Source organism: Cottoperca gobio, chromosome 10 (assembly GCF_900634415.1).
Source record: "Cottoperca gobio chromosome 10, fCotGob3.1, whole genome shotgun sequence".
Classification (NCBI taxonomy): Eukaryota; Metazoa; Chordata; class Actinopteri; order Perciformes; family Bovichtidae; genus Cottoperca; species Cottoperca gobio.
Window position 1 is genome coordinate 11,347,829 of NC_041364.1, and position 27,917 is coordinate 11,375,745.

Here is a 27,917-nt window from a genome sequence, read left to right on the forward strand (position 1 = left end):
TGGCTGTTTAGTCAAAGAATCAGTTTAGTTTACTTAAAGCAGAACAAGAGAAATCAAAACCTGCCCGCTGAGGGGTCACATTCAGCTCTAAACATGGATTTGAACATGCAGAGAAGACTGAAGTCATTTTATTTATAGGTTTGCATGCTGTACAAAATTATGATAAAAACTAACATTTGGCCCCAAAAACATGTTATAATTACAATTACAAATCATTCTCATTGTGTTCAATTTCAACCAACTACGAAGCTAGAAATTCCAATCAAAGTCACATTAGTGAAGTGCAGTGGAAAGCCGGTTTCCGAGTGCTGCACATAAGACTCAGAATGCTGGTTTGGGTGCGCCTGGTGCCACTAAGACATAGTTTGCTGTTTCTTCTGGGGTAATCCAATAGTTGCGTTGTGAGTGATAAGATCATCTCTATGACCCAAAAGGCATCATATCCTTAAAAGTAGAGAACAGACAGTGATCCTGATATATATAATATTGTATAAATTAAATGAAACATTCGCTCAGCCAGCATGCCCAGAAATAAAGACAAAATAATAACAGTAATAATAATAACGTAATAATAATAATAATAATAATAATAATAATAATAATAATAATAATAATAATAATAATAACTGTAGTCACCAGAGTGCACTGGTTTAGGCATGATTCTATGAACACATGTAGTTTCAAAAGTTCAAAATCTGTACAGCAATGTGAAATATCAATATGATATATTTTCTTTAATTCACAATTTTGTAAACTCTTATTTAATGCGTAACAAGACGTCTAAGACAAGCAAATGACTTTGGTGTTCTGTAGCTACAGGCTCAATAAAAAAAGAAAATGTCCAAATATATTATTCAGCAAAAAGTTTGATTTCATTCCCGTTCTTTAAACCAGCCCGGACAAACTCATCACAGTGGTCTTCTTCGCTAAAGAGTAAGAATCTGTTCAGACCACCCACTAAGGAAAGACATAGGTACGTGGTTACATTTATGTATCATAACGACTTTCATTTGAGTGGCTATAAAGTGAAATATAAACCCCAAAATATATTGTATGTGATGGCACTGATAAGAAAAGTCTCATGTAAATGGCTAATTTACTAAATATGTAACTTTTACATTACGGACATACACAGAACGCTTCATAAAACTAGTATAACAAAGCAGTACAACAAAGGCTTGGCACTTGCTACAGCTTAGCCAAGTCTGAAAATTCTTGATCGGTTGAGAATGTGGAGAATGTGCAGTGCATTCCAGTTTCTGAATAAGTCCTTCCCAGTGGGCAGGCATGTCCACTAATGATAGAAACAATGGTTTATGGGCAAGGCTCAGTCTGTGTTTCCCTCTGAAAAATGTAGAAAGCTGAGTAAAAAAAAAAAAGAAACTAAAAAAAGCATGACTCTCGAAGGATGTGTCCTTGATCCGTTGTTTGTTTTGTCCACTCTTCTTCGCCACTGCTCTCTCATTTGTTTCACATGCTGTCGTGAGACAAAACGCTCAAGGCAATTTTACCACCACCACGCAGGCGCCTGCCCTGCCAATGTTGAGAGGGACCTCCTACAGAACGACAGAGAGGTTAACATGCAGCCTCTCATCTGAGGCCGTCTTCAAAAAGAATCCCATATACTTCATGCAGATAAGAGGGTTACAGAGGCAAGATTGGGAAAACAAAGCAAGCTATAAAATATTGATAGGATAGGATTTATGCTCACGAAGGGTGTTAACTGGAACCCTGATGTTACATGTAACCAGTTCTGGCAAAAAACAATATACAATTCTAATGAAAGTTTAACTATTTCAAACGTCAAATGTTCCCTAATTATATCTAAAACAATAATAATATTGAATCTGTGTTGTGTGTAACTGTGATAACTTATTGGTCGATGTGTTTACCTCAGTCCACTCATTGTTCTGTGCATCGTAGGACTCGACAGTGTTCAAATATGACTGGCCATCGTATCCGCCCACAGCATAAAGCCTGTCTCCCAGCAGGCAGACACCCACTGCGTCCCGGGGAACACTGAGGGAAGACACAGTGGTCCATGTGTCCGTCTTTGGGTCATACCTGTAATTGCAATAGTTGTATTGTTTTTGCATTATCTTTGGAATAAGGATGAGGATGTTATGTTAACTAACGGACTGAGGGGATGTGCAAAACACCTCTTATTTATTCATGTCATGATCATGTTGGTGTCTCTGTTGTCCTGTGTTTTAATGATGTCTACAATATGTTTTTTGTTTACTTAGCTGTACTACAAACTGCCCTTTTGTGGACATTAAAGTTTTCTAAAGTCTAAAGATATAATGAAAATGTTTTTAAAAAATCATTTATATGATCAGCATGGATCTCAAGAGTGAAACACTGTCCCATCCCCATTAATGGAGGCATCCGTATGTTCTCCCTCTTTAATCGCAGATGTCTGAATGGTCACTTGTGGCAGATCCTTTGAGCACACACAGAGAGACTGAGTTTTTAACTTAAAAGCAAAAATGGTCTCTCGGACAGATGCTTGCGGCCGCTGGGTCCACAGAGAGCTGGACTCATCAGAGCAGAAGTTGCTTTTTATTTTACCATGCTCTTCGCTTAGATGAGGAAAATGAAAATGCATTATATGATTCATTTTGAAAGATTTCTGGGTAATGAAATCATTTATATGTTCAACACTTGAGTCATGTCTTGCTGAGACTTGGTACTATCAAAGGTTAAAGCTGCCATGTGCAGTTTTGTGAAGTAGTATGTATATAAACACTACATGCAACTACAGTACCAATGACAGTATATAATAATATGTGAAACAGTCAGAGTATATGGCTCCTAAAATGTTTAAAATACTTTTAAATATTAATACTTTTACTTATAAATATGCATTTAAAAGTTAAAATTCTCGATCTTGAAGAGGGCTATACATTAAAGATGGAGTGCACAACTTTTACATGGTGATCAAGCCTCTCTGTATTTCGCAGTACACCGAGAGAAGTTGTGGTGTCTGGCATCTGTGGCGACTTTCTCGCGATGGTGCACAAATGCCTGCAGGTGAGCTCGCCGCTCTCGTCAAGTCTTCCTTTGCAGTTCTTTTTTGTACTTTAATCCTATCTCTCTGGAGCATCGACTCCAGACAGCTGCTGCTCGGTCGCTATGGTCTCTCCTATAACTAACTGACATCAACTAATTCAGTAACTAATCTCACTGCCAGAGGGGGGAGACAAAACTTCCACACTCAAGCTTCAATATAACAGGCTAATCAACTATATAAAAAAAAAAGCTCAATACAAATGTTTCAAAATATAATCACTGTTTTTAAGATCACCAAATCAGACCGTGCTGAAGGTATATCTTTTTACATTAACATTAACGAAACTGTGTTTCCATCATACAAAAAAAACTGTTCCATGTATTTAAACTCACCTTTATGAGTATCCTTGATTTAGTAATGTTACCACTACTTACAAAATAATGATGGATTATTTGATGTTAATTAGAATTTTGCAGCAGCAGAAAACATTTGTTGAGTCATTATTTGCAATCAAAAATGGGCGACGGCATTCTTAGAAGTGAATTACAACCAGAGCTGCTCTATTGTGAGTCACATCAGCTTCAGAGTCAGGAGGATATTGTGGCCACCAGATGGTGCCAGATACTGTAGAATAAAACCATGTGTGGAAACTGTGATCTCTTTACTTGAGTATCATAGTAGTATAATACAAACATGTCTCAAAATGCAAGAAAAGGGTGTGCATCAAAATATTCTGTTCCTACAGCCTCGTCCCCACCCCATGACTGAATTCAACTGCAATCCAAAACAGTTTACCAAAAACATTTTTTGTGTGTTTTCTCCAGAGAAGAAGCGTTCACCTTTCAACACAGTCGGAGAGTCTGGAACAGTGGTTGGAGGCGGGGGCGTCGTGTCCGCCTACAGCATACAGGAAGTTGTTGTACGTCGCTACTCCCACTCCACCTCTCCTCTTGGCCATGGGAGCACACATGCTCCACTTGTTGGTGTGCGGATCGAAGCACTCCATCGACCTCAGACATGAGCTGCCGTCTCGACCACCTACTGCAAACAGTCTGAGAAATGAAACAAAAGGGGTTCGAAATCTCAAACATCTGACATGTACATGAAGTACTAGTGGATCTGGCAGGAGTAGCTCACATGGGTTGTCAGATGTTTGTAGAAAACACTGACAACACAGTGATAATGTGACTTTGTAAGATAGAGCAGTGATCAGTGGATAGCATTTTTCAAAGGCCCTTTCCTTGAGAATGTTCTCCCACATCAGTGTTTTAAGTGCTTGTAGCTCACAGGCCCGACAACAAGAAAGTCGAAGGCTAGGGAAGCAGTTTCCTTGTTGTCTATTTTTGACCTAGATGCAGAAATAACTCAGCATCGACTTTAACACTGAATACTGGATGTAGCCAAGCAGCAGTCTCTTTTCTCCTTCGGCACACAAACATATTTAAATTAGTCTGAGAGCCGGTCTGTTCTTTGTTTAATTTACTTTCAAATAGTGCTGTTAGGCATTTAATACATACAAATACACAAAGTGATTTACTTTTATAGAGTCTGGATTACACTGTATAAATTACCACACTGATCAGAACAGCCTCTGCTGTGTGCTGCGTACTGCTGCAGCCACACAATCTCACACAGACCACAAGGGTCCATTCTGAATTCAAGAAGTGTAATGTTGTCAAACTATTACTATTACACTAATGCTGCACTTCAGCTTTCCCTGGACCAGTGCACATTGAGGTACATAACCATGCCAGTGTTATTGCATGCTATATTCCAAGTTATGTGTCATATGACTGCTGACCATTTCACGAAGCAGTTAATTTTTCTAATGTTTTTTATGTTTCTGTAAATCAACTTTCAGAATATTTTCTTTAGTGTCTTGTCAAAGTCACATTTCCATGAAAAGAACAGATGTTGTATCTTTTTAAAAGGAGACCTGAAGTTCATACTTCAACTTTAAGTCTATATAAATGATAATTTTGTATTTAAACATTGTTATATTAAAGAGTAGAACTGATGCGTAGGAGAAGACAGAGGGTCGACAATAAAGATTTTCTGAATAACCTTATGAAAATAACCTGATGAAAGTCGTGTGTACCGAAACATTGTTTAAAAAAATATCTCTGACTGCGAGTGAAGAGGAGAGTGTGTGGGAGTCTTTTGTTCTTCAACACTGTAATATTCAACTTTTCTATATTTAAAAAGAAAACTTATATACAAGGCAAACAGGACCCTTTCAAAATCATAGTGTACATTTCCTGTACTTTTCTGCCACCTCAGTATCAGTTGTGTCTTTACAGATGCAACCTCAGTCCCCATGATATTTCAAAGTAGCAGAACGACAACAATATACTTATATACAATATCTTTGGTTTCAATATGTAAGTAGGTCGGTAGGTGCGATAAAGCAACTTACTTTCCATTGAGTGCTGTGACTCCCATGGTGCTCCGTGGTGTCGACATACTGGCTACATAGTTCCACTGTCTGGCCTGCGGGTCCCAGCGTTCCACTGTGTTGAGGTAGCTCCAGCCGTCGTGGCCTCCCACAGCATACATGGGGCCCTCCAGCACGGCAATACCTACACAAATGCAATCAAGAGACATGTTATCCAATAAAGCCTGCTGTTTTATTCGGTGATTCAGTGAAAGAAGAAGAACATCGTCCCATTAGATGACTAATGATACCCATAAGTACTTGTGTTTCATACTCGTGTATTAATATGTGTATTTGTATAATAGTGAAGAATCAAAGAAATGAAATGAGATTTCCAAACAACTTGTTTTCTTTCAACAGTTCTTAGAGAGAGCTGAGGCAGAAGTACATTTCTCATTTTAGAAGTGGGCAGAGTGAGTCACACAACTGACCAAATTCACAAAACAGGAAGGCTATAAAAACGCATTGTTGTTCCTCATTCCCAAGTCACAGAGGAAAGCAGTTTTCCCCAGCAACATTGGACAGGATGTTTTCACACAATGGATTTTTATATTACCACCCGTATTTCCTTTGTTGAGAGTTCAATTATTTGGAGGGAACATGAGGGCAAGACTGCATTCAGAGAACCTCAAATGACATAAATACTTTCAGACACAGAGCATTCTCGTAGAGAAACTTTTTTTATTACCGACCGGTGGCTTTGGAATAAAAAAGAAATACTTTTTCTTGTCTTTACCCCTAATGCGCACAGCAGGAAAGGGTCAGCCAGGGATGTTGGTAGACACTAAGCTCAAATGTATTCAGATTCAAAATAGGCACGCCACAAGCAAAGCAGCAAGAGATATTTGCTACGGGATAGATCAAAGACAATACGGGTAATCTGTACAGTGTGATCTCCTGGGCTGGCTGATACCTCCGACCACACTCGGTGAGCGAGCTGAATGCTTTGACAAGATCGTCCTGTTCTGTTAGCCAGACATGTTTCAACTGTGAATCAAAACACTTCTGATATGGGATTTATTGGGCAGGGCAGGGTAAAGAAGAGCAAAGCCAGCACAGCATGCAAAGCTTTGATAGGGGAATGGGAAAATATCAAAGGTCTATCTTAAAAAGAAAATGTATGATTTTCTTTTCCTTTTTTTAGAGCATGCTAGCTGTGACCGTATTGAGCACACATACTGCAGATTCATAACACCAGGTCGCTTGAGATTCATAACACCAGGTCGCTTGACCAAGCTAAAATATCAAACCTTGAAATATGATGCAATGTTTTCTTGTCTGCAATTACTTGTCATGATCGAGATTTTCTGTATCCCGTTTTATTTTGAAATGTTCACTCCCCCGTGTATCATGTCTTGTCTTACTTCCTGTCCTTGTGTTTTTCCCTCCCACTTTGATTGTTGATTTGGTCCTCCTGTGTTTTTGCCTTTCTCTCCCAGCTGTGTCTCGTTCCCTCGTTTAGTGTCTGTGTGATATTACCCTGTCTGTCCCAGTGTTCCTTGTCTGTTCGACGTCCATGTTATGTTGATGTTCCCTGGCGATCTGCCTTGTGTCATCCTTGTTTGTCTTTTCAGTTTACTTTTTACCTTTTGTATTTTGATAGCTTGATCCCTCTGTTGTTCAGATTTGTCTTCATAAAGCCCGCTTTTTGTTAATCATCCTCGTCTGCCACTCTGCGTTTGGGTCCTCACCTTTTCCCCACCGTGACATTATTAAATTATCTATCAGTTTGTTACTTTATTATTTTCCATTTTTTAAAGATATTAATTTTGTCTTTAAAGTAGAAACGAAGAGTGACAGGGAAGGTGGATAGATGGGGGATAACATGCAGCCACGCGTCACATTCGAATCCGGGCCACTGCTAAGGTGAGCTACCAGGCCACCTGTGTCACTTTCTTTTTAATGAAATAAGTGGAGCTACATTTGCCTCACGAGACACACTCACCAAGTCCATGTCTGTGTGTTGACATGGGTGGCATGGTGGACCACACTTTGTTGATCGGATTGTAGCACTCCACCATGTTGGACGTCTTGAGTCCATCTCTCCCTCCTACCACATAGAGCTTGTTGTCTATCACTGCGACACCAAACTGCAGCCGGCGTCCGTTCATGACTCCAACCTGGACCCACGTGTTAGTCCGCAGGTCGTACTTCTCTATGGTGGTGGAGCCTAAAACCACAGCAAGTATTACAATTTAAATAAACGGCGTTGCTGCGTATTGATAACTGCTGCATACGGGCCATACCTTTGGTAGAATCCATCCCTCCTACAGCATACAGTGCACCCACAGTGGACTTCCTAGGTTTGGTTCTTGGGCTCTGAAACATGGGACGTCTCTCAGGCAGAAGATGGTACTTCATGGCCTCCATTAGCAGCTTTTGGCACTCCAGATCATCAGAGAACATCTTGTTGTTTTCAAGATCTGCAAGGAGCTACATTTCAAGGAATCACATGAAGAGGCTGCATCGTAACAAAGAATGCATTCAACCCTAACCCTAAATCACTTTTATTTCCTTTTCTACAAATCACCTTTTGAAGAGAAGTAACACAATGCATGTTAATCTGAAACTATTTACAATTAGTACTTCATGTATGATTACATGTAAGAGTGAGCAGTTTAAATAACTGATACAGTCATGTAACACAAAGACCCTTCGACCTAAACAAATCTTTAAATGTGGTACTAGAAAGTTTTTAATCAAAATAGTATTATTAGTTCATATGGTTTGTTAAATGCACAAGATCAACACTTTCATAGAATTGTTTGTAGCCACTGGAGACACATTTTGCATCTGTTTGGAAAATGTCTTACTTTTTTAGTTTTACCTCTGAATAATATTGAGCCCACACTGCAGAGTGAAGCTTTCGCTTTTACAAGAGAACATTTTTATGAGTTTTTCTTAAATATTTCAACACATTTCATTTTCATGAAGATTTTGTATATATCTATTGATATTGTTATGCCTGCAAGTAATGTCAGTAGCATTACTCTGTTCATCTTTCCAGTTTCTACAGTACCCATTTTGATAAATATAATGATTCATTTCTGTTGTTTACTTGCCTCACAGCCAACAATGTCTCCCCAGCCAATGAGACAACTTATGTGTTGGATCATATTTCAACATGTTTTTTTATTCAGAAAAACATTCACTTCATTGTTGTTTGCTTTGTTTTTCCTGCATCTACTGTATTCACCCAATATATAGCGAAAAATAAGATAAACAGTGCATAATCTTGGAAATCTGTCAGTAAAAATAAAGCAACCATCATTTAAAAATGGAAATATTTTCGTACTTCAGATCTGGCAAATATTGCTTATCGGTCGGTAAATAACAGTTGTAAATGCTTCTTCTCTGAAATAGAGCATTCATAAAATGTGAGTTGCCGTGTTGGAAACTACAATAATTCAAACATAAGCTAAGATATTTATAGCCTGACCATGCACATAACAACTCACGTGGAGCTGTCACCCTGTCAGTTGGATTTAACACTGAGGGGAGATTTCTTCTCTTTAGCCACGAACATAAACAAAGTGATTATTGACAATTCAGTAGTTCATTGCCTTTCAGTGGTCAATAGGAATGTTTAGGGTGGTTATCTTGCAGTAAATGTGTTGTACTTAAAGCTGAAACAAGTAGTCGACTCATCGATTGAATTATAAGCAAAAATACTCAAATATTCCCTGATTCTAGCATCTAAAGTGTGAGGATGTCCTGATTTCCTTTATCGTATATAACAGTAAACTAAATGTCTTTGGATTTAGCTTACACAAAAAAAGAAATTTAAATATGTCCCATTAGGCTCTGTAAAATTATTTGTTATAATTTTTCACCATTTTATAGACAAATTAACTGAAATCCTGTATACGTATTCAGAAACATATAAGAACATAGAAAAAGTGAACAATAATTCCAGGAAATTGAACCCCAAACACACTTAGAGTAGCAAATGTCAAAAATGACACCTACCGCTGTCAGTTAGGACACAGGAGGCGCTGTGACAGCTTAGTTCTCAGAATATGATCCTGATCATGCCTATTCCCCGGACACAACCTCAACCCTTTTACCCCTATATCTCACCTGTGGAGGAAGAAGAGGCAGGCGGATGAAAGCGAGTAGCACCCCGAGGTCCTGTTGTCGATGCTGGACGTCGTACCGCACCCACATCATCAAAGCCTGGAAGATTGTCTCCTCATCCGGGACGTTGATGTCGTCGCTTGAGAGCAGTTTAACAATCTCAGCCGTGGGGAGCAGCAGGAACTCCTGGTTCTGAATGACCTCCAGGAAGTGTTCCTGGAACACAAAGGAGACGTGTAGGAGGCAGATAATCATCAGTCATTAGCTGAGTAGTACGCTCGGTGCTGCGTTGTATGTGTGTGTGTGTGTGGTTGTGTTTCTATACCTACGAGGACCAAATGCCACAAGGACAGAGAGGTGATGAACAATTAGTGCAAATAGATAGAGAATGCCAGTTTAGAGGTGCATATCTATCGATCATTTCTTAACTAACTAACGCTGCAAAGATGAATTGATTAGTTGTCGACTATTAGATTAATCGGCAACTATTCTGATAATCGATTCAGCGATTTGAGTAATTCTTGCCAACATAAGTAAAGCTTTGGGAAACACTGATCGGCACAGACCAAACAACAAATCGAGAAAATGAATGAATTAAAATGAATAATTCATTTTTGATAATGAAAATAATCGTTGGTTGCAGCCCCACTGATAAGCATGGAGAAATACTATCACAGATTTCTAATGGATGAAACATGTTTCACTTAGCCCACACTGGGACAGAGGGCTATAAATCAATATGTCATAAAACATCTCTTCAGTAGATTATACAACATTTTTGCAGCTGATCGTACATGACACCATTAAGCCTTTTGATGAGAAACAGAAAGGCACTGCTGGCCGACATTACCATCACACCAATGCAGTGTCCAGATCTAAGTTTTGTGGAAGCTGCTCTCTATTGCCTTTCTTAAGATTGATCTTCCATTTACTGGCCAGCAGCCCAGGCGATATTACAGCGCTGCATGGCTACCTCTTCAAGGACTTTGTCTCTGGGCAGATCCATGATGATGCTATATAAAACACCCTCCCGTCTCTACATTCTGTTATATCCAACATAAAACACATAAAAGACATACAGAGCAATCCACAGCCATAATCACGCACTGAATTATATTTGAACGAGGCAGCTAAGCATTAATTATTAAGCTGCCTGAATAACTTAGACTGAATGCTCAACAATTAGGAAAAACAAGGACGCTATTGATCATCAACTTGTTACAAATTACAGCTATCTATTATGAGAGCAGGTTTTAAGATCTTAACACGAGCGGCCTTAATGAAATGAGGGACATCTATTGATCTGTTGTGGTAACACTGAGGGAGAAATGCCATCCAACTCTTTGACGTTGCTTTAGACCAATTATTTGTAATTACTGGCCCAGAACAGCTGACAACAAAATTGAAAGCTCAACCGAGTGTTTCATAAACATTTAAAAGGATGTGTTTTCAGACGCTGGCAAACTCATTGGTGGTAAACTGCTTGGAAAACAAGATCAGCGGGAGAGGATACTAATTGATTTAATTACTGTAAAAGAGTAATTGGGTAATAATGGTGTTTTCTGAGGGGAACGCTGATTTTTAATGGAGGCACGGAGAATTACTTAAGAACATTTTAATTACCATGCAATTTGCTGAGGCTGGCAAACACATATTGCTATTATTTTGATATTTTTCTAAATTAGGATTCATTTTCCAAAATCTAAATCATGTGTTATTTATTGCATTATGAAATCAAAACAAAAAAATGTTATTGCTGAAAAGAAATACTGTAATCCCAAACAATAAAACAATACATGTGTATCTACTGCAACGTAAAAAGAGCAACTCTTTTATGAAGGAAAAGGATGTCAGAGGGGGGATCTCAACTGCCATGCTCAACCAGGAAAAACAAGCTTATCATAACACAACTTGCTTCACTCACTACCCAGAGGATGGAGTTGCAGGAAACCCACAGCTCTCGCTGCTCATTACAGAAGTGATTGAACAGGAAACGGGCCCCCTTGTGCAGTTTGATGATTAGATTAACCTCCTGGTCCTGGATGGGAGCTATGTAAACAGGCTGAGCAGATGTCCTCTAGAAGATAACACCTGCCTCATGCTGTCACTTCAGCGTTAGACGTTATCTGACAAATATGTGAATGAATCTTAATCCAATGCAAATATTCCTCACACAAATAAATATATATAAATCGCAATTTTCTCAAGTCCGGCACTAATCAATGTGAAGCATTGTGGTATCTGGAATTGACAGCCACATGACCAAATTAGATAAAGTGAAAGCATGAAACTTCAATTTCTATCAAAATTTGGACGTCACCCGCTGAAATTAGATTATATAAATAACCAAGACACAAACAGTTCATTCTGGTACAGGTTATGGCTGGTTATTTAAATTAACTAGAGAATGGTCACAATAACTCAATGTGTTATGTACATTATACTAAACCCTGACGTTATCTATACATATTGAAATCACGAAACAATGGTTATTACACAGGTAATAATAAATCGAAATGAGGAAGAAACGCTCAGATTGAATCTTGTCAGAAGCGTACTTCATGTGGATCGGAGTTAATTTGATGTATTACGGTAGGGGCTGCCTTTCCTATTAAATTACATTTTTAAACCCTCTTTTTACTGTTATAGCTTTCATTAACACAGCTCCCCTTGTGTCTTCATGCAAAGAGTGTGATCTCTTCTTACAAAATAAATAATTTAGCCCACCCAGCCATGTAAATGTGCTCTAGCTATATTCGCCCTCATACCGTGGTGTAGTTATGAGCCACATTGAGCAGGTCCATGCAGCCCTGGGCGTCTGCAAAGGAGCGTATTCCCAGGCAATTGGAGGGATGAAGCTGTTTCATCAGGAAGTTACAGCAAACCTGGATGACTTGTGAAAGCTGGAGGAGGCAAGCTGCCGCCAATAAACTCTCAATGGTCTCCTCTTTCAGCTCAAGGACGCCTGCAATGTCAGGACAAGCAAAATATATTTTTACGTCATGACTGGAGGTAGCCATAATGGCAAAAACAGTGGTGAGAGAAGTATTAATCGAACACACTGGACAACCATCAGGATGTTATTCTACCCTATTTTAAAATGTAAATGCTGGGGGTATGAATATTCCCAGCAACAGCGTTAATCAAAGGGGATTTGTCCAGTAAAATAAAGCCAGTCAGCCCAGTGATGAATTGCCTTATTGATCCATTTTAATCATGCTGGATTTCAGAAGTCTCATAACTTCTTACAAGAGCTAGTGAACATCTTTACGAGCACTCACCGGTGTAGGCGAAATGAACCAGGGATCTGAGGGCTTCTGGATCGACTCCCTCCATCTTGATCTCCTCCTGCTTAGCTTCTCTGACGTCGCTGGTGAACATAGCTGCAAAGTAGTCCGACACAGCACTCAGGACCAGTCTGCCATAAAGAAAACGCAGTGAATTAATGCTCTTGTACCGCACATCGGTCCGCACGTCTATTTGAGATCTATATGCTGATTATTTTAAGTGCTTAGTAAATCAATCATTAAACATACAAACAGGGCATATCTTTCCAGTTTATTGTATCACATTGTTCTGTCTCGCTTCATGTACTGTAGTACTGTTTCCAAGATGGATTCATACTGCGTGTGAGTTTTTACACCTTGCTAGGTACTGTTTCACCTACATTCTGTGTCATTCCACTTTTTCAGTGTATGATAAATGAAACTACACCTCGTACTTTGCGTTGCTAATAGTTACACTGGTCCAACTTCTAATTGTGTTAGATCATTTGCCTCGCTCACATGACACAGTGGTTGATTCATGAAGGAAAGGAGAGATAATATGGCGATACAAGGAAGTGAGACACCATCCTTGTTCTACTTGGTCGTGTCCTATGAGTAAATATAAAGCCACATTGAAACAGTCAGTTAGAGAGCTGATTATTTCAACTAGGTCAGCCACTGATAGTTCGTTCTCTCTCTGTGGAGCATTCTGCTTTCTGTTTCATGAGTCTGTCTGGATGAACTAACAAAATGTGCCGGCAGATAGACATACACAAGCACATGCACTCAGTGAACGTGCTGCCTCTTTATATTCAGGGTGTGAGCTGTGATCTTTTCAATTCTGCCTTTCAACCGAGAGCTGGATGCCCAAATATTGACACCTCCACGTATTGGATCACTGCGCTCTTCCACGGTGCAAATGTAATGTGGAAATGAGGAAGGGCAGAGGTGTAATTAGATCAAAGCAGTGTGCAATATTTAGATGCAAACCAGTGAACATGGGGTTTGCTGTCATCTGAATATCAGAAGAATCCTGCTTTGCATTTCAAAGATTATTCGATTATTCCTCAGATGGATCGGGACTGACAAAATAGATTTCAGCATGCGGAATGTGGTCCAGACCAAAGCCTGAATGCTAGCATCTACAACCTAATGAAGTGAATCCAGATGAGCTTCTGTATCTCTTAACTAAAGCAACGCAGTGCAATTAATTCAATCAAATACCAACCTGTGTGCAGGTATCTTATGATCCCCTGCTATCAAGAGGACATCACACAGCTGCTTGTGCTGGAGGTAGGTCTCCATCTTACGGAAAGTCTGTTCTGCATGATTTGTGGCCTGGAAAAACTCATCGGAGGAGTTGGTGTTCATTCTGGAGAAGGTGCTCAGAGCCAACCTGAGAAGGAGAAGAGAGATGTTGTATGTCCTAAATAAATGGACTAAAGCAACGGACCCTGTCTGTATAGCAATGGCATCTTTGCATTCTGTGCTTTTTATGTAAAATAAATTAAATTGCACTTTTCCACTTTCTAAATATGTGGATGTTGCACCAGGAGCCCTTTGCTCTTTACAACATTGCATGTAGTCTCTTCTAAATAAAGTGTGTTTAGAGTGTTTAGGTTTTGTTGCATTAAGCTTTCTTCTTATTAATTATTTTGGACATAGACATGAGAAATAGTGAGTCGTAAGCAGTAACTTTGCTTGATGGGGACTTCACATAAAACAGAAAGAAAGAGAAAACATTGGACACTTCAGGTGCTATCATTTAGGGAGTCTAATTAATTAAACTAATTAATTAATTTCACTGCTTCCTCTCCCTGTCCACTATCATGAGTATGAAATAAAAAAATAAAAAAGCTGTACACAGCAAGATAAACAACACATTATTGAGGACACAAAAGAGCTTATTCAGACACATGGCACCCCTGAATCCTCCATTCCCTGAGGTTTATCTGCATATTTCTTGCCACTCTAAGCTAAAATTAAAACTGTTACGGACTAAACTCCGTACATAAGTCGATAACTAAGCGCTGCAGTCCGATGGGACAAGCAAGCATCCCAATCTATGCAACAGTTTTCCATACAGAATTTCCCTGTGTCTGTAATGTGTGCATGCCTTTGTGTCTGTTCCTGTGTGCATCTGCATATCAGTGTGTGCATGTGGGTTTTCCAAAGACAGGGACTTAACAAGTGAACAAGCCTGTTCCTCGCAGCATTGTGGCAAGGCTGAGTCCCTGTCCCCACAGGCTGCTAGATTACATGCTGTTCTACAGGCAACCAAGTAATCCCTCAGACGTGTAGCAAATAATGCAGCCCAGACACTTTAGTGTCCTTCACAGAGCAAGTCCACTCATTGACATTTAGGGTTGTTTGTTACGCTACATAAACAGACCCAAGCCGTCTCTCCGAGGGAATTTACTGTCATCTCACGGTCTTGAAGCCGAGTAAAGACTCAAAAGCTCAAAAAAGAAACTCACTGCTATTTAAATCAACACTTAAAACCCCCTCTCATTACCACTCATACGCCGATATGAAAGCTGCATAAACTAGGAAAGTTACAGATTTGTCGATACAAATGAACTGAAAACCCTGTAACGCTTGGCAGCACAATGTATTGGCACAAAGCAAGATTAATAACTCAGGAGGGGGTGGTGGCTTCTTATCGATGTCTTTATTAACACACTATTATAAAGTTTTTAGCCGAGTGTGACTTTTCTCCTCTTTGATTACCAAAAGCAACATTTTCCCTGGGGGAATTGTTTATACTGCCCTGCGGTCACTGCAGTATCCTATAGTCTAATCTTTATTGGGAGACTTTATGCTAAATGCGAGAGTAATTTATTGCACTGTCACGATAATTCCCCACTGACTCTGGAGTCTTGGAGAGGAACACCAAACAAGACTGAATAAGCAATGGGGCCGTAAAGACCGAGATGCATTGCTTTTGTATTGGCTCCAAGGCATGCTGTAAGGATTTCTCATGCCTACCAATCTCTCCGACACTAATTGCTTTGGTATCACATTCTAGGGAGCAGTAAATTTCTCTGAGGGGTATATTTCATTCTCAGTAGAGGGTAGGATCATCGGAGGTATAGCCCAATTTTATTGAGGCACTAAAGCCCCAGAACACCTTACTCCAGAGAAACTGCTGTAGGGACATTGTTGTACATCGCATAATACTAAGCAATTCACAGAGTAACAGACCTTAACAGGGCTTACAGATTTATTTTGTGATCTACAAACTCTTTCAATGTGCCAGCTTGCATTCTTCGAACAGTGCGATGGTAAATTAGCCTATATAAAATAATAGAATAAAACAGAGGGCTTCTATCTCCCGTCCCACCTTATTCTAAAGTACACGTGACATTTTCCTCCTTGAGTGAGCACATATCACTTGAAGTCTTCTCACTTCCTCCTCACACCTTCCCAAATATATCACACCACAATGTGACTAATTGGATCTGTGAAAAACATATAAAAAAAAAAACTCAGGTGAAGCAGAGGCTGTCATGAGGAGACTGTTTTAAGGCTGTAATATGAAAACTCCATATGTGATTTTTAAGCACAAATTAAAACATCATGTGTGTTGTCCCTTTCTCTGTGCCGTCTGCTATAATCAGTCAGACTTCTCACTGTGCCAAAACTGCCATCCTATATGAATGGTCAGACGATTCAAGATGTGCTTTCGTCAGCCAGGCTGTAAAGGTTATGAGTCAGACATGTTGCTTAGAATCTCAGTCTTATTCCAACTAGTGTCAACTCCATCTCTCTACAAGAGGGAAAGTCGTGCCTGCCTGGGCCAAATGGGAAATGTCTCTTTCAAAATGGATTATAACAGCCATTTGCCCCTGAAGGCTGCTGAGTAGCTTGGGTTGGGTTGGGAATCCAACAATTCCTACAAAGACTCATGCAGCATGTGCCAAGTCTATATATTCCATGAGATCGTTATGCCTCTGTGCTTTGACAGTTGGTATTACTGTCATTTGGCTTTTGTGGAGAGAAATATATACACTGACTATAATAACTTGATCCCAGCAGTAAGGCTGAGATGATAACTCTGTGCAGAAATAGATTTTCTTCTCTGCACTTTACTATCTCACCGAGGCCTCGCAACAGACATTCTTCTTCTCATACCATTGTTATACTGGACATGCTTAATATTGATAACGATGGAGGAAATGGAGCTGCATACGGGATCCATGTCTTTTGAAATCTGCTCCAAATGTGGCCAGCGGGCCCTTTATGTTAGAGAGATGCAGTGGAAAATTGACACTGCTATTAACAGAAATGAAATATTGCCTCCTTACAGCTTTTCCCCTCAGCTTTTACCAAAACTGCACATGTTGTAAAGACGAAGTGATGGTGCAGAAGTCATGTCAGCAGAATGTCTGCAAAAAGCTAATGAACATCTCAGGTGGCATACCCATTGCTGAATATTAAGAAACTGCATCAAGAAGATTTAAATCTTGCACAGTGAAAATGAAAATCATCCGTCAAAATATCTGTTCGTTTAATAATGAAAATCTACATAATTGACTTGCCACACAAAAGTGAAATATCCGCTTAAAGCCACTGGGGGGAAATGTGCCAGGAGATGAATATATTTCAAAATTAAGATTCCATTTTTCTTGTTGCTAAGCACAGCATATTAATACTGGAACTGCATTGAAAAAGGTAAAGGTTTGTTGCATTTTAATGATATGGGAAAATATACTTCCTTATTGAGATTGTTCATAGATTAACTTTAATTACAATGCTGAGCTCGGCATTGTAATGCTGGGAAATTTGCTTTAATTTGTGTGTGTCTTGGGGGTTAGGGTTGTCCTGTAAGTGAAAAATGTGCAGGTCTTAGCAGAAAGCTTCTCACTGCTGATGGAAGGTTAACTCGCATTAGTGTATGAGACTGTCATCATTTCTGGATTGTCTGTAATGTATTTGTGTTAGTGGGAAAACAAATTAATCCACATTATTAAAGCAGTGAGTCCTGGGTTGCATGTGTTCTACTGCATATATTTTACATTTATAGCATGCATTTGCAACCTATCTAGCTTGGTAGGCTTAAAACCTGAAGACTTGACTTCTTATGTAATATTTTAACGGTAATTAGGAGGGAACCCTAAAACATGGCAAATTATTTTTATTTTCCCCAAATCCTACAAGAGATCAAAATGTTCTCATTCTAACCATGCATATTACACAACTCTGCAATCTACTGAACACCTTCCAGCAGTTGAATATAATTAAGTAAGGTTAGGTAAGTAAATGTGACAGTCTACACTGTCACATTTTCAGCTTGATCACAGTTGTGCATGCTTCTATAATTCTTTTTTAATGCAAATTACAGTACGTGAGTGCCTCAGAAGTCATGGCCCCTACTAATAGTGCCGGTGTAAAATTCATAGCAAGCTGTGTCAGGGATTATTTTGTGAGAATTAGGTCCATTTGGGTGGAAAAAATGACTGCTCTGCATTTGAACACAAATTAGGAATGTGTCCAGCATATAATGTTGCTGTATCGCTGTTCATGGCCTTCCTTAAACGCATAAGCAGGGGTTACTGAAAACTCTGGCTTGATCTTTGGCTTCCTTCTGAAATGGCCATGTCGCATACAGAATGCTGATTTGCCGAAATTGAAAAATGCTCAGAATCAATTATACGATCACAAAATCTCTTACACCACTGAGGATGTGATTTTGAGATTACAAAGATATATTGTGTTTTGCAATTTACAGCCTCTTAGGGACGCCTCCGCTGGATGTGTCACACGTAGACCGAGACCCTATAAGCCTTGTGGTGTTATGAGACATCCAACAAATATCTGAATTATTGCTGTTGACAGGGGAAGAGGTGGTGGTATTTCTTTTCCAAGGCGGTAGAGAGGGAATTGAGATATCATTCAAACTAACAGCCCGCTGACTCAAACCTCTGTTAGTGTTTATGTGGGAGAGGTCAGGGTTTCCATTCCATTGAGGTTAACTTCTGTCATATATTCTCTGCCAACGATGGGGAGAGGTTATTTGGATGAGAGTCATGAGGACACTACAAATATGCAGTATATAGATTACTATAGAGCATTAGGAGCAAGGGTGGGGAACAACATGGTGTTATCTGCTACTTACTCCACATTTTATTTAACAACGCTGTAGATTAGTACCAGTCAGTCAGATGAGAGAGGTTAAAGGGGCGAAATACGAAATTCAGAGCATATCTATGATTGAGGGATTGCCTCGTCACAACCCTCAACATCGAGACGGCTGCGCCGTTGGCTAGGATCTTTTGGTGCTAATAGTGTGAGTAATGCAAACAACAGCGACAGTGCTGACGGAACTAACAGTGTTAACCTAAAGGGGAGAATCGAAGGAGGGGGTCTTACACTTGTGCAACATAGTGGGTAGGGACGGGGTTATCAGTGGTAACCGCGGCCATTAGCTAGCCAATGGGACACACACTCACGTAAACAAAGAACAGAGAAACTCGGATTACAACCCACGCAGAGGGAGTGTGACTTCAATCTCTGCTCAGGACAACATTACTCCACTATATCTTTACATAGGAATTAGAGGTTCGCTGCTATATTAATGTTCTGAATGTCGTTTATGGAACTCTTAACTAAATTTAAGAGACGGCTAACAGAACGAGAATAATTACACCATCATAGGCCGCCACATAAAACCTTTTGAGTATTACTCATAGCAGGTTTTTAGAACATGGAGCACAACTTAATTAACTGCATTAATTATAAAGAACTTTACTGCCACATGAATATCTGTGAACTAATGTGAACATATATATTTATTATTATCTTTATTAAGCATATTAATACCAAAACTGAATTCTTAAAATCAAGCAGAAATATAAATGGATACTTTTACCACATTGTTTATTCCAATAAGGTACAACCACCTAGGTAGGATGAGATTTTTTTTATTGAATTTGTCAGTTAGCAAGTTTGTCTGACAGCAATCTTGAATATTGATAGCAAAAGTGAGAAACAAAACCAATGAAATAATGGAATAAAGTGATGGGATGGATTTCTGGTAGACATTGCGTGAATAAAACTAATCACTGAGGGGCATGTACCACAAAATGACTGACATATATTTTCCAACTACAGAGGAACGGCTAAAACTTTTGTATTTTTCACAGCCAACAGAACTCATTTCTTCATTCAGTCTGAGGGATTGTGACAAATTATCTGTCAAGGATTTATGATGTGAGACGTAATAGGGCCACCCAGCTGGTGGAGTAAATGAATGTGCATATCTCAGTGACAACCCACACATCTACTTAATATCATGCAAACCATGATGTGTCACAGAGTCACTGGCCCAATTCACTGTGCAACTTTGTACATCTACAAATGCAGTGCCTGTCCAAACATCCCAGTTATCGAGTGGCTGCATTTGCATTTTGCACAAACTTAATTGGAAAGTGGCATCATCATGCGACATGAAACCTATGTACTTCCCTGATAACTGATCAGGTCAAACACATTTTTGCAGCCTGTTATTCAAGCCACTGCATGGTCAGAATTGGGAAATAATTATGTAAAATAGGTGCTGACAGGGTGATTAATTTATTTATATGAAGGAAGGAAGTGATGGAACTGTCAATATTCTTAATGATACACTGTTATTTAGAAGAATGGATTTATTTTATGTGTGCGTTGTGTTGTTTGGAAGTCTTAAGTTTTTTTTAATGTCAGATTCCATTGCTGATTATCAAATTCATAAATGGATATCACTACAACCAAGTACAACTGAGATATATTTGATGATCCACTAGTGCAGAACCATTTTAATATTTCAGTATCATTGTCAAAATGTGATGGCTGTGCTGTATTTTACATGGCCACCATGAACTCAAGGTCCCCCTTGAGAGCTGGCGAGTTACACATTTTTACTGTGAGGCACATGTTTTATGCACACACTTTTCACATACAGGGACCCCAAAACATGAACATCTGCCAATGATATGAACACGGAGAGCAGAACGTCGAGCTGATTCCAAAACTGTATCTTAACTCAGAATAATTCATGCTCTGTTCAGGGAACTCAACCGTCCACTGCCTGTGGCATTCATTTACACATTGATACATTTTTGGCCGTAAACAGAGAGTGTGTATTCAGAATTACCTGTTTAATCATGATGAGCTCTTTATAAAAACAAAGGGACAGGTTTACTTTCATTGTTCATTTCATCACCAGGTGCATGAAAACAAAAGAACACAAGAAAGCTTAAGGACCAATCATCTTAGAATGTCACAGACCAGATAAAAGGGAGACTTGGTCTTTCATCCTTGATGTGAGTTGCTTTTAGTGTTCTGCCAGACAGCACACACACACACACACACACACACACACACACACACACACACACACACACACACACACATACACACACACACACACACACACACACACACACACACACACACACACACACACACACACACACACTCTACCCTACCCTGTTTACTTCCTGGAGGAAGATGTAGCATCACAGGGAAGAGAGGGGGAAAATAACACAACCTGGAAAAGCAGGGGGCGGGATTTATAGCTGGAAAGAAACATGTATGACCCTGAGAGTTTGGCATCAGTGTTTGTGAAGAGATGCTAGTACGGAAATAATTAAATAACCTGTGCTAGCTACTAGCCATGATAGCTTTTGGCTTATAAAGTGGTTGTAGTGGCAGTCTAGATAATTCATGTGATTGCACCGCTTCTGCTTTTTATAGGTCCGGTACGCGTTACGTGATGCAATGGCTCTTTCCCGCTATCCACTTTTAACTGTATGGAAGAACGCATTAGTGTAATGTGTTAAAACTTAAGACTCTGGAGGAATCAGACAATGTCATTCAGTGCATGTCATCTGGACCACTACACAGACAAGGGAAAAGAAAAAGCCTTGGCTTTCGGTCCAATGAATAATTAAAGGATGTTTTATTGGTTTATCCTGCCTAACATGCTGCGGACAATGAGAGTGAGCTGTCCCCAGGTGAGCCATGGTGGCAGCTGCCGAGCCAGAGTAAATTGGAAAATGTTAGCTGTGTAGATAATTACATTTTTGCTTAATTGAGGGATTTACATGTAGGGTGAAAATGCAAATAGTGAATGAAGTTAAAAAATGTAGATATACTCCACGTATATGTATGTATTTAGTCTCAGAAATGTTGCAAAGGGATTTTAAGTATGGTTGTTGTGTGCTAAGGAAGCAACATTTGAGCAGGGTTGTGCTGTTTTTCTCTGATCACAACAAAACATTATCAAATTCATAAATGGATTTAGTATTCATTCTTACTTTTTAATACTGAGGTGCATCCTAAGACATTCTCAATTAGATGCATATTTTATCTACCAGCTAGACTTTCACTATGAAACGTGAGGGAACCATGTCTTCCCAAAATAGCACATTCAGGTTTCCGCTAATTGAGAATACGATATGCAAGGTGACTGATGTGACGCCAGACAATAAATCTCAGAACAAGTATCTCCAAAGAGTCAAATGTCTCCTGACAGTCATACCTCTCTCTGGCCTCCACCTCTGCAGGTTCCTCTGTGCTGTTTTTCACATCTTCCTGGCCAGTGATGGCGTCCTCTTTCCTTGTGGTGCTGGGTGAGGAGCGGTTCTTTGAAGATTCCTCGTTGACTTGGAGAGCCTGAATGGTGTTTTGTTGGTGCCATGATTGTTGACCCGCTCTAACATAGACAGGTGTGGGCCCTGGCGTTGGTGCCAAGATGCTGTGGACCGGACTGTTCGTCTTCCGTAGACCTCCAACGCCTCTTTCCCGTGAGTGACTCTTCAGCCGGCCCTGGACAGGTGTCCCTCTGTGGTCCAGGCCATCCTGCTGGATGTAGCCTCCCACCCCGCCACCTCCACCTCCTCCACTGCCACCCGAACCTTGGGATGAATGGCTGAACCAGCGCCAGCGGAGCCTGAGGATCTGCTTCACGTCAAATTCCTTCTTCCCCGAAACAGACATCCTCCTCTGGGTTTGGAGACGAAGGCAATGGTACGTTGAGTCCCCAAAAACATGGAGAGCAGAGAAGAGAAGAGCCTTGATTCCAGTCCTCACTGACTACAATGTGCCTCTTCTCTTCCGTTATTGTCTCACTACTATCATGACCACCCCCTCCTCCTTCTATTACTCCTCCGTTGTTCTTTTAGTGGAGATGGAAAGCCTCTGCAGCTTTTGTTCTATGCCTGAGACTACTACCCTCCCTCCAACTCTCCCTCTCTGTCTTTCTCTCTCTCTTTCCCTCCTGTGCTACTGCTGTTTCTGTTTGCTGCTGCTGCTGCTGCTGCTGCTGCTGCTGCTGCTGCTGTGCCGCTGGAGCTTGAGCTGCTGTTAATGCACATGCATGATCCACACTCCCTCCCCTTCGTCTCCCCTGTTTCGCTTTCTCTCCCTCTCCCTCTCTGCTTGTCTCTTCTCTGCACACACACACACACACACACACACACACACACACACACACACACACACACACACACACACACACACACACACACACACACACACACACACACACACACACACACATACACACACATACTGAGAGATAGACATATATACTCTGGAAATAATATGAGAAAATCTCCCAAGCCCTGCCCAGTCCCCTCTGCTGCTGTTCTGTGTGTCCCTGTGTAAGTGTGTGTGTGTGTGTGTGTGTGTGTGTGTGTGTGTGTGTGTGTGTGTGTGTGTGTGTGTGTGTGTGTGTGTGTGTGTGTGTGTGTGTGTGTGTGATAACAGGGCTGACTGCTCTTGCTGCGAGGGGGAGGTGGGGTATCACAGAGCCAGGATGATGAGGTCACACCTTAACAAAGTAAATCTGCTTGCTCAAAGAGGGAAAGAGAAAGACTACTAACTACACAGTAATATCAGGACTATTACTGTAGAAAGAGCTTGTAAGACATTAATGTATGTAGATACACATGCATGCTCATCCATAAACAGAAAAGCAGGATCTCTCATAAATAACCAACACACACTCTTCAAGGCAAGTGAAATGTATCTCACAACACACATCTGTGCAGTCTGCTGTCCTCACATCAAACAGAATCTCATGGGGGTTTGTCTTAGTGTATGTAGCCATGCAGAAAAAATATTCACCTTCAGTCACTGTCTTGAAAGCCCCCTGCGATTACAAGTGTAAAACTACATACTGATGAATCTTCAAGGTCAGATGGCTGCCTCTTTCTCAGTCAGGGCTTCAGCAAACAGTCTTTTGCTTTTCAAAAATAGATCCTGCTTCTGCTTAAGGTTGCTGCACCATGCAGGTAAACGAGATACCACACCTTAACTCATACTTCAAAGGCAAAGGGACAGTGGAATGGTGCACACGGTAATTTGGGGAGAATTGATCAATGCTGATGGCATCACCAGCATATAAAAAGACTATGGTGGTATGCTGTAGGGCAGCGATTAGTCAACGATCAGGCCCCGATCGCATAGTGTGGTAGTTACCAGGCTGCAAGGATATTATCTGACAAGAGCCGATCATCCCCCATTCACTGTGCAGAATGATATAGGCTATAGGGGGACATTTTTGTCTGTGCTCACTTTAGATCTCTGCAATTTACATGTGATGTAGAAATGTGATGCCTCCGGTGCACACACACTGAGAATGGACTTTTTAGTGAACAAGGGGACATCTTGTGTCCGAGATATTTGAATATACATGCTCAAATTTTTTAATTACAAAGAACCCCAGCTCGTCGGTCCCCATATACCGTATCCCTGCTATAGGGTGTTTTGTCTACTCTATTGGATATGGGTGTTTTAAATACTTTATTTTTGATGCAGTTGTCAAAGGAAGCTGTATATGCCCATGGGGCAGGTGGTAATTGGATTTATAAATGGATTGTGAGCCATGAAAAATTGTGAAACACAACAAGCCTTATCCTATTTGCTTGATACAGCATAGCATCTGATCAGGATTTATGGATATACAGTGGAAAAACTCAATCAATGTTAATATTCTGCACCTGAGCTCCCTATTACCACTGTGTTTACATGTTTGTGTTTTGTCACTGCAGGCTAACACAACAACAGAACAGAATTGCAGTTAACCTTTATTCCTGTGAAATAGATGAAAATGAAACAGCAGCTCAGTCTTCCTGTACTTGTTTCCTAATTGCCACTTCTATGACAAAGGTGAGAGGAGAACAGTGCACTCAAACTGCTGGATTTCAATATTATACAATCTCTCGTCCGCCTCCACAAACCTCCCACTGCAGGTTTGGAAGAGTGGACGCAACTAGCTGTTGTGTCCACTGGTATCTACCTAAACCATAACTGCCCATGTTTTTGATGGGGACAGTCATTGATCTAACTCATAGACTATGTTTAAATATCTTCCACCCATAGACTGCACATTGCCTCCATTCTCTGGTTATAAATAACATATTTAAAGTCGAGAATGAAATGCACACTCTTTATTTCCACTCACAAATGCTCTTTCCTCATTGATAGAAGCACTTGTGAGTGGGTCACAGCTAACTGGTCCTACCTACTCAAATTAGCTGAGAAAATCACTTTCAATTTGAGTCTTTGTGTTCTTTACACATGTCAAACAACACAGTACACAGATTACGGTTGCTACAAAGACAAAGATATTCCCACAACTACTGTAAAATGTTCTAGTCAATGCATTATTCAAATCAACTCAAACTACAGGAGGTTGAAAGACTGCATGGAGTGTGTGGATCACCCTTTGTTTATATCCAAGTGTTTATGCTAATAATACAATAAGAGTAGATGAGCTTCAAACATTATTTTTACAGTCATAAGGCAAAACACTGAATTATTAATAGCTTTTTCTGCGTATAAATATATTTTACATTGTATTATATTTTTTTGGAGCACAAAAGGACCAGCATATAGGAACTAGTCCCTGCTAGGGATTCTGATTGGCTAAATGAAGGAGTTTCTACACCTGCTTTGACTTTCTGAATCCACCACAGCAATGATTCAGCTGCTCGAGGATTTCCTTTGTCTGTCAGGGAAGCCATCTTTGTTTGCCGTGCCTCAGACCTTCACCTTTTGACATTTACTGTTTCACGACAAGAGATAGTGATCATCAATAATGTCATAACATAATGAATTACTTTTATTAATGAAATGCAGCAATACTTGTGGATGTACAGTATGTATTTAATACAAGTTTAAGTATGTTGCATACATTTCTTTTATGTTGGTGCACTAAGTGATGCTTTAAACACTTTCGCTGTGCCCTAATAGCATGCAATACATTATCTTTAAATGTACATAACATTGTGGTGTTACTAACCTCTCTCTGCTGTTCTACAACAAGAATGGGACATATTTAACTATATGCATAAAATAATAAAATAATATATTCATTGAACTGAAAAAAATAATTATATATAGAATATTTCTGCCCATATTATTATCCAGGGTGGAGTTCATTTTGTGACGAAACATCAAATGATGTAGTTTCTTGGTTTCATTGTTATCCCTTACTACCCACTACTAATCTTTTGGCACAGTCATTAATCACTCAGAGTCATTATCACCGCAGGTAGCATTAGCTGTATCCTTAAATTGATGAAAACAATGACTTTATTATCCGCTCTGTTTTTATTATTGGAAAGAAAATATCCTCACATCTCCCTAATACATTTACTTTAGTCCAGGAGGCTCTCAGAGCTCATTTATACTTGATATATTTTGAGAAGCACTTGAGCAGCTTTTACAAAATCCTTTAAAATGAATGTTGTGTATGTGCTGTATTGTACCCAAAACACATGTATTATGAAAAATGAAAGGCAGCAAAAAGGAAAGTGAAAACACAGAAACATAACAATGTTATCCAAATCCTTATTAACTTCAGTGCATTATCTACCAGTACATGAAAATTGATTCTAATTTAAACTCATATTATTTTTTATATAGAATAAATAGTACATTTAAAAACACTTCCTATACGGCTAGGAAGTCTAGGCGTATCATCATAATAAATGCCCATTAGAGTGAGATATGATCTAATGTATAGTAACAAGCCATCACACTGGGTACCCTCTTTTATTCTTGCAGGAGTCAAGGACACCATCTGGCTGCACTCCTCATGACACATGTGATGTCAGATGTCAGACTAGTGTGGTAAACCACATTATCATATAACATCTGACTGCCAGTGGACATACCTATGTGCCTAGATGGCTATTCTTTGAGTGTGCAAGACAGGTAGTATTCTTTGCTTGCACTAGCAATCAAGATGTAAGTTAAATGTATTTTGTAGTGTTAGAAACTATATATTCTAATTATATATTTACATATATACATAAATATCAACTAAATGCTTATTTTAAAGATGAAGGAAAGGCCTCGCATGTCAAATTTCATGCTGTGCTTCGCAGTTGTATTTAAAAAATAATTGACCACTGTCCATATTCATGAGACTAACAAGAGGATCTAGCTCAGCAAAATCCTCCACACACAGTAACACGTGCTCACTGGCACTAGCGCAGCATGTACAACTCACAAATGCTGATACGAAATTTCAGAGCAATGTAAAATACTACTATCAAATGTAAGGATGTCTAATCTTTTGCTGTAACGTCCATGACCTGAGATGTCCATGACCAGGGTGCAGAAAAGAGCAGAAGAGAAGAATTTTACTCACTTTGGAGGTCGGGGTTGAAAATATATGAGAAAATTACGTTTAATGTTCCATATATGGCTAAACCGGCAGCTATTACTGTACCTCCTGAAACTATCGTGTACACCGTTTTAGACATCAACATGCAACAACCTTGCAACATAAGCAAGGACATACGCTAACCAGAATGCAGAGAAAGAATGACATATATTATGTCTTTCTGGCAATACCCTCATCTGTATCAATTTACAACAAATGTAATTTATCAGTAACTTTTTGTCTTACCTGAGAAACTGATTCTAACTGTTACTCCTCAGCGTTCAAACAGTGGAATTATCTTCCAAAATGGATGGCCAATGGAGGCAAACTGCATGTAATCCAATAACTTACACATCACAACTGTGCTGGACTGCTCCAACTTTTTCCTCTCCTGTGTTACTCTTTCAGCACAAAAATGTTTGCCTCTCCACAAAGGAAGGGGGCACTTTCCTCTTTTAAAGGAAA

General features: G+C 39.7%; 1 protein-coding gene across 3 annotated transcripts; it reads right to left on the reverse strand.

The window, feature by feature from the left end:
* Positions 1–27,850, reverse strand: klhl4 (kelch-like family member 4). Of its 3 annotated transcripts, XM_029441908.1 has the most exons (12): positions 27,699–27,844; positions 22,314–22,777; positions 14,019–14,186; positions 12,806–12,942; positions 12,293–12,489; positions 9,528–9,740; positions 7,694–7,880; positions 7,393–7,617; positions 5,430–5,592; positions 3,853–4,065; positions 1,893–2,064; positions 1–1,556 (listed from the first exon to the last, which is right to left on the reverse strand). In XM_029441908.1, exons 2-12 carry the CDS (start codon positions 22,769–22,771, stop codon positions 1,497–1,499), a joined length of 2,193 nt encoding a protein of 730 aa, XP_029297768.1. In that variant the 5' UTR covers positions 22,772–22,777; positions 27,699–27,844; the 3' UTR covers positions 1–1,496. The 3 variants fall into 3 exon arrangements, with proteins under 3 accessions (XP_029297768.1, XP_029297769.1, XP_029297770.1); XM_029441909.1 differs by lacking the exon at positions 22,314–22,777 and having other exon boundaries at positions 27,699–27,850; XM_029441910.1 differs by lacking the exons at positions 22,314–22,777; positions 27,699–27,844 and adding an exon at positions 16,134–16,222.
* Positions 27,851–27,917: the final 67 nt, after the last annotated feature.

What these genes read in the sequence shown, in the direction of transcription:
- klhl4 (XM_029441908.1), bottom strand. Translation starts at nt 22,771, where the DNA reads ATGTCTGTTTCGGGGAAGAAGGAATTTGACGTGAAGCAGATCCTCAGG. An exon ending in CATAAGATACCTGCACACAG is followed by an intron (nt 12,943 to 14,018) that starts GTTGGTATTTGA and finishes TCTTTATGGCAG; the next exon opens with ACTGGTCCTGAGTGCTGTGT. An exon ending in AGAACAATGAGTGGACTGAG is followed by an intron (nt 1,557 to 1,892) that starts GTAAACACATCG and finishes GTCGTTCTGTAG; the next exon opens with GAGGTCCCTCTCAACATTGG.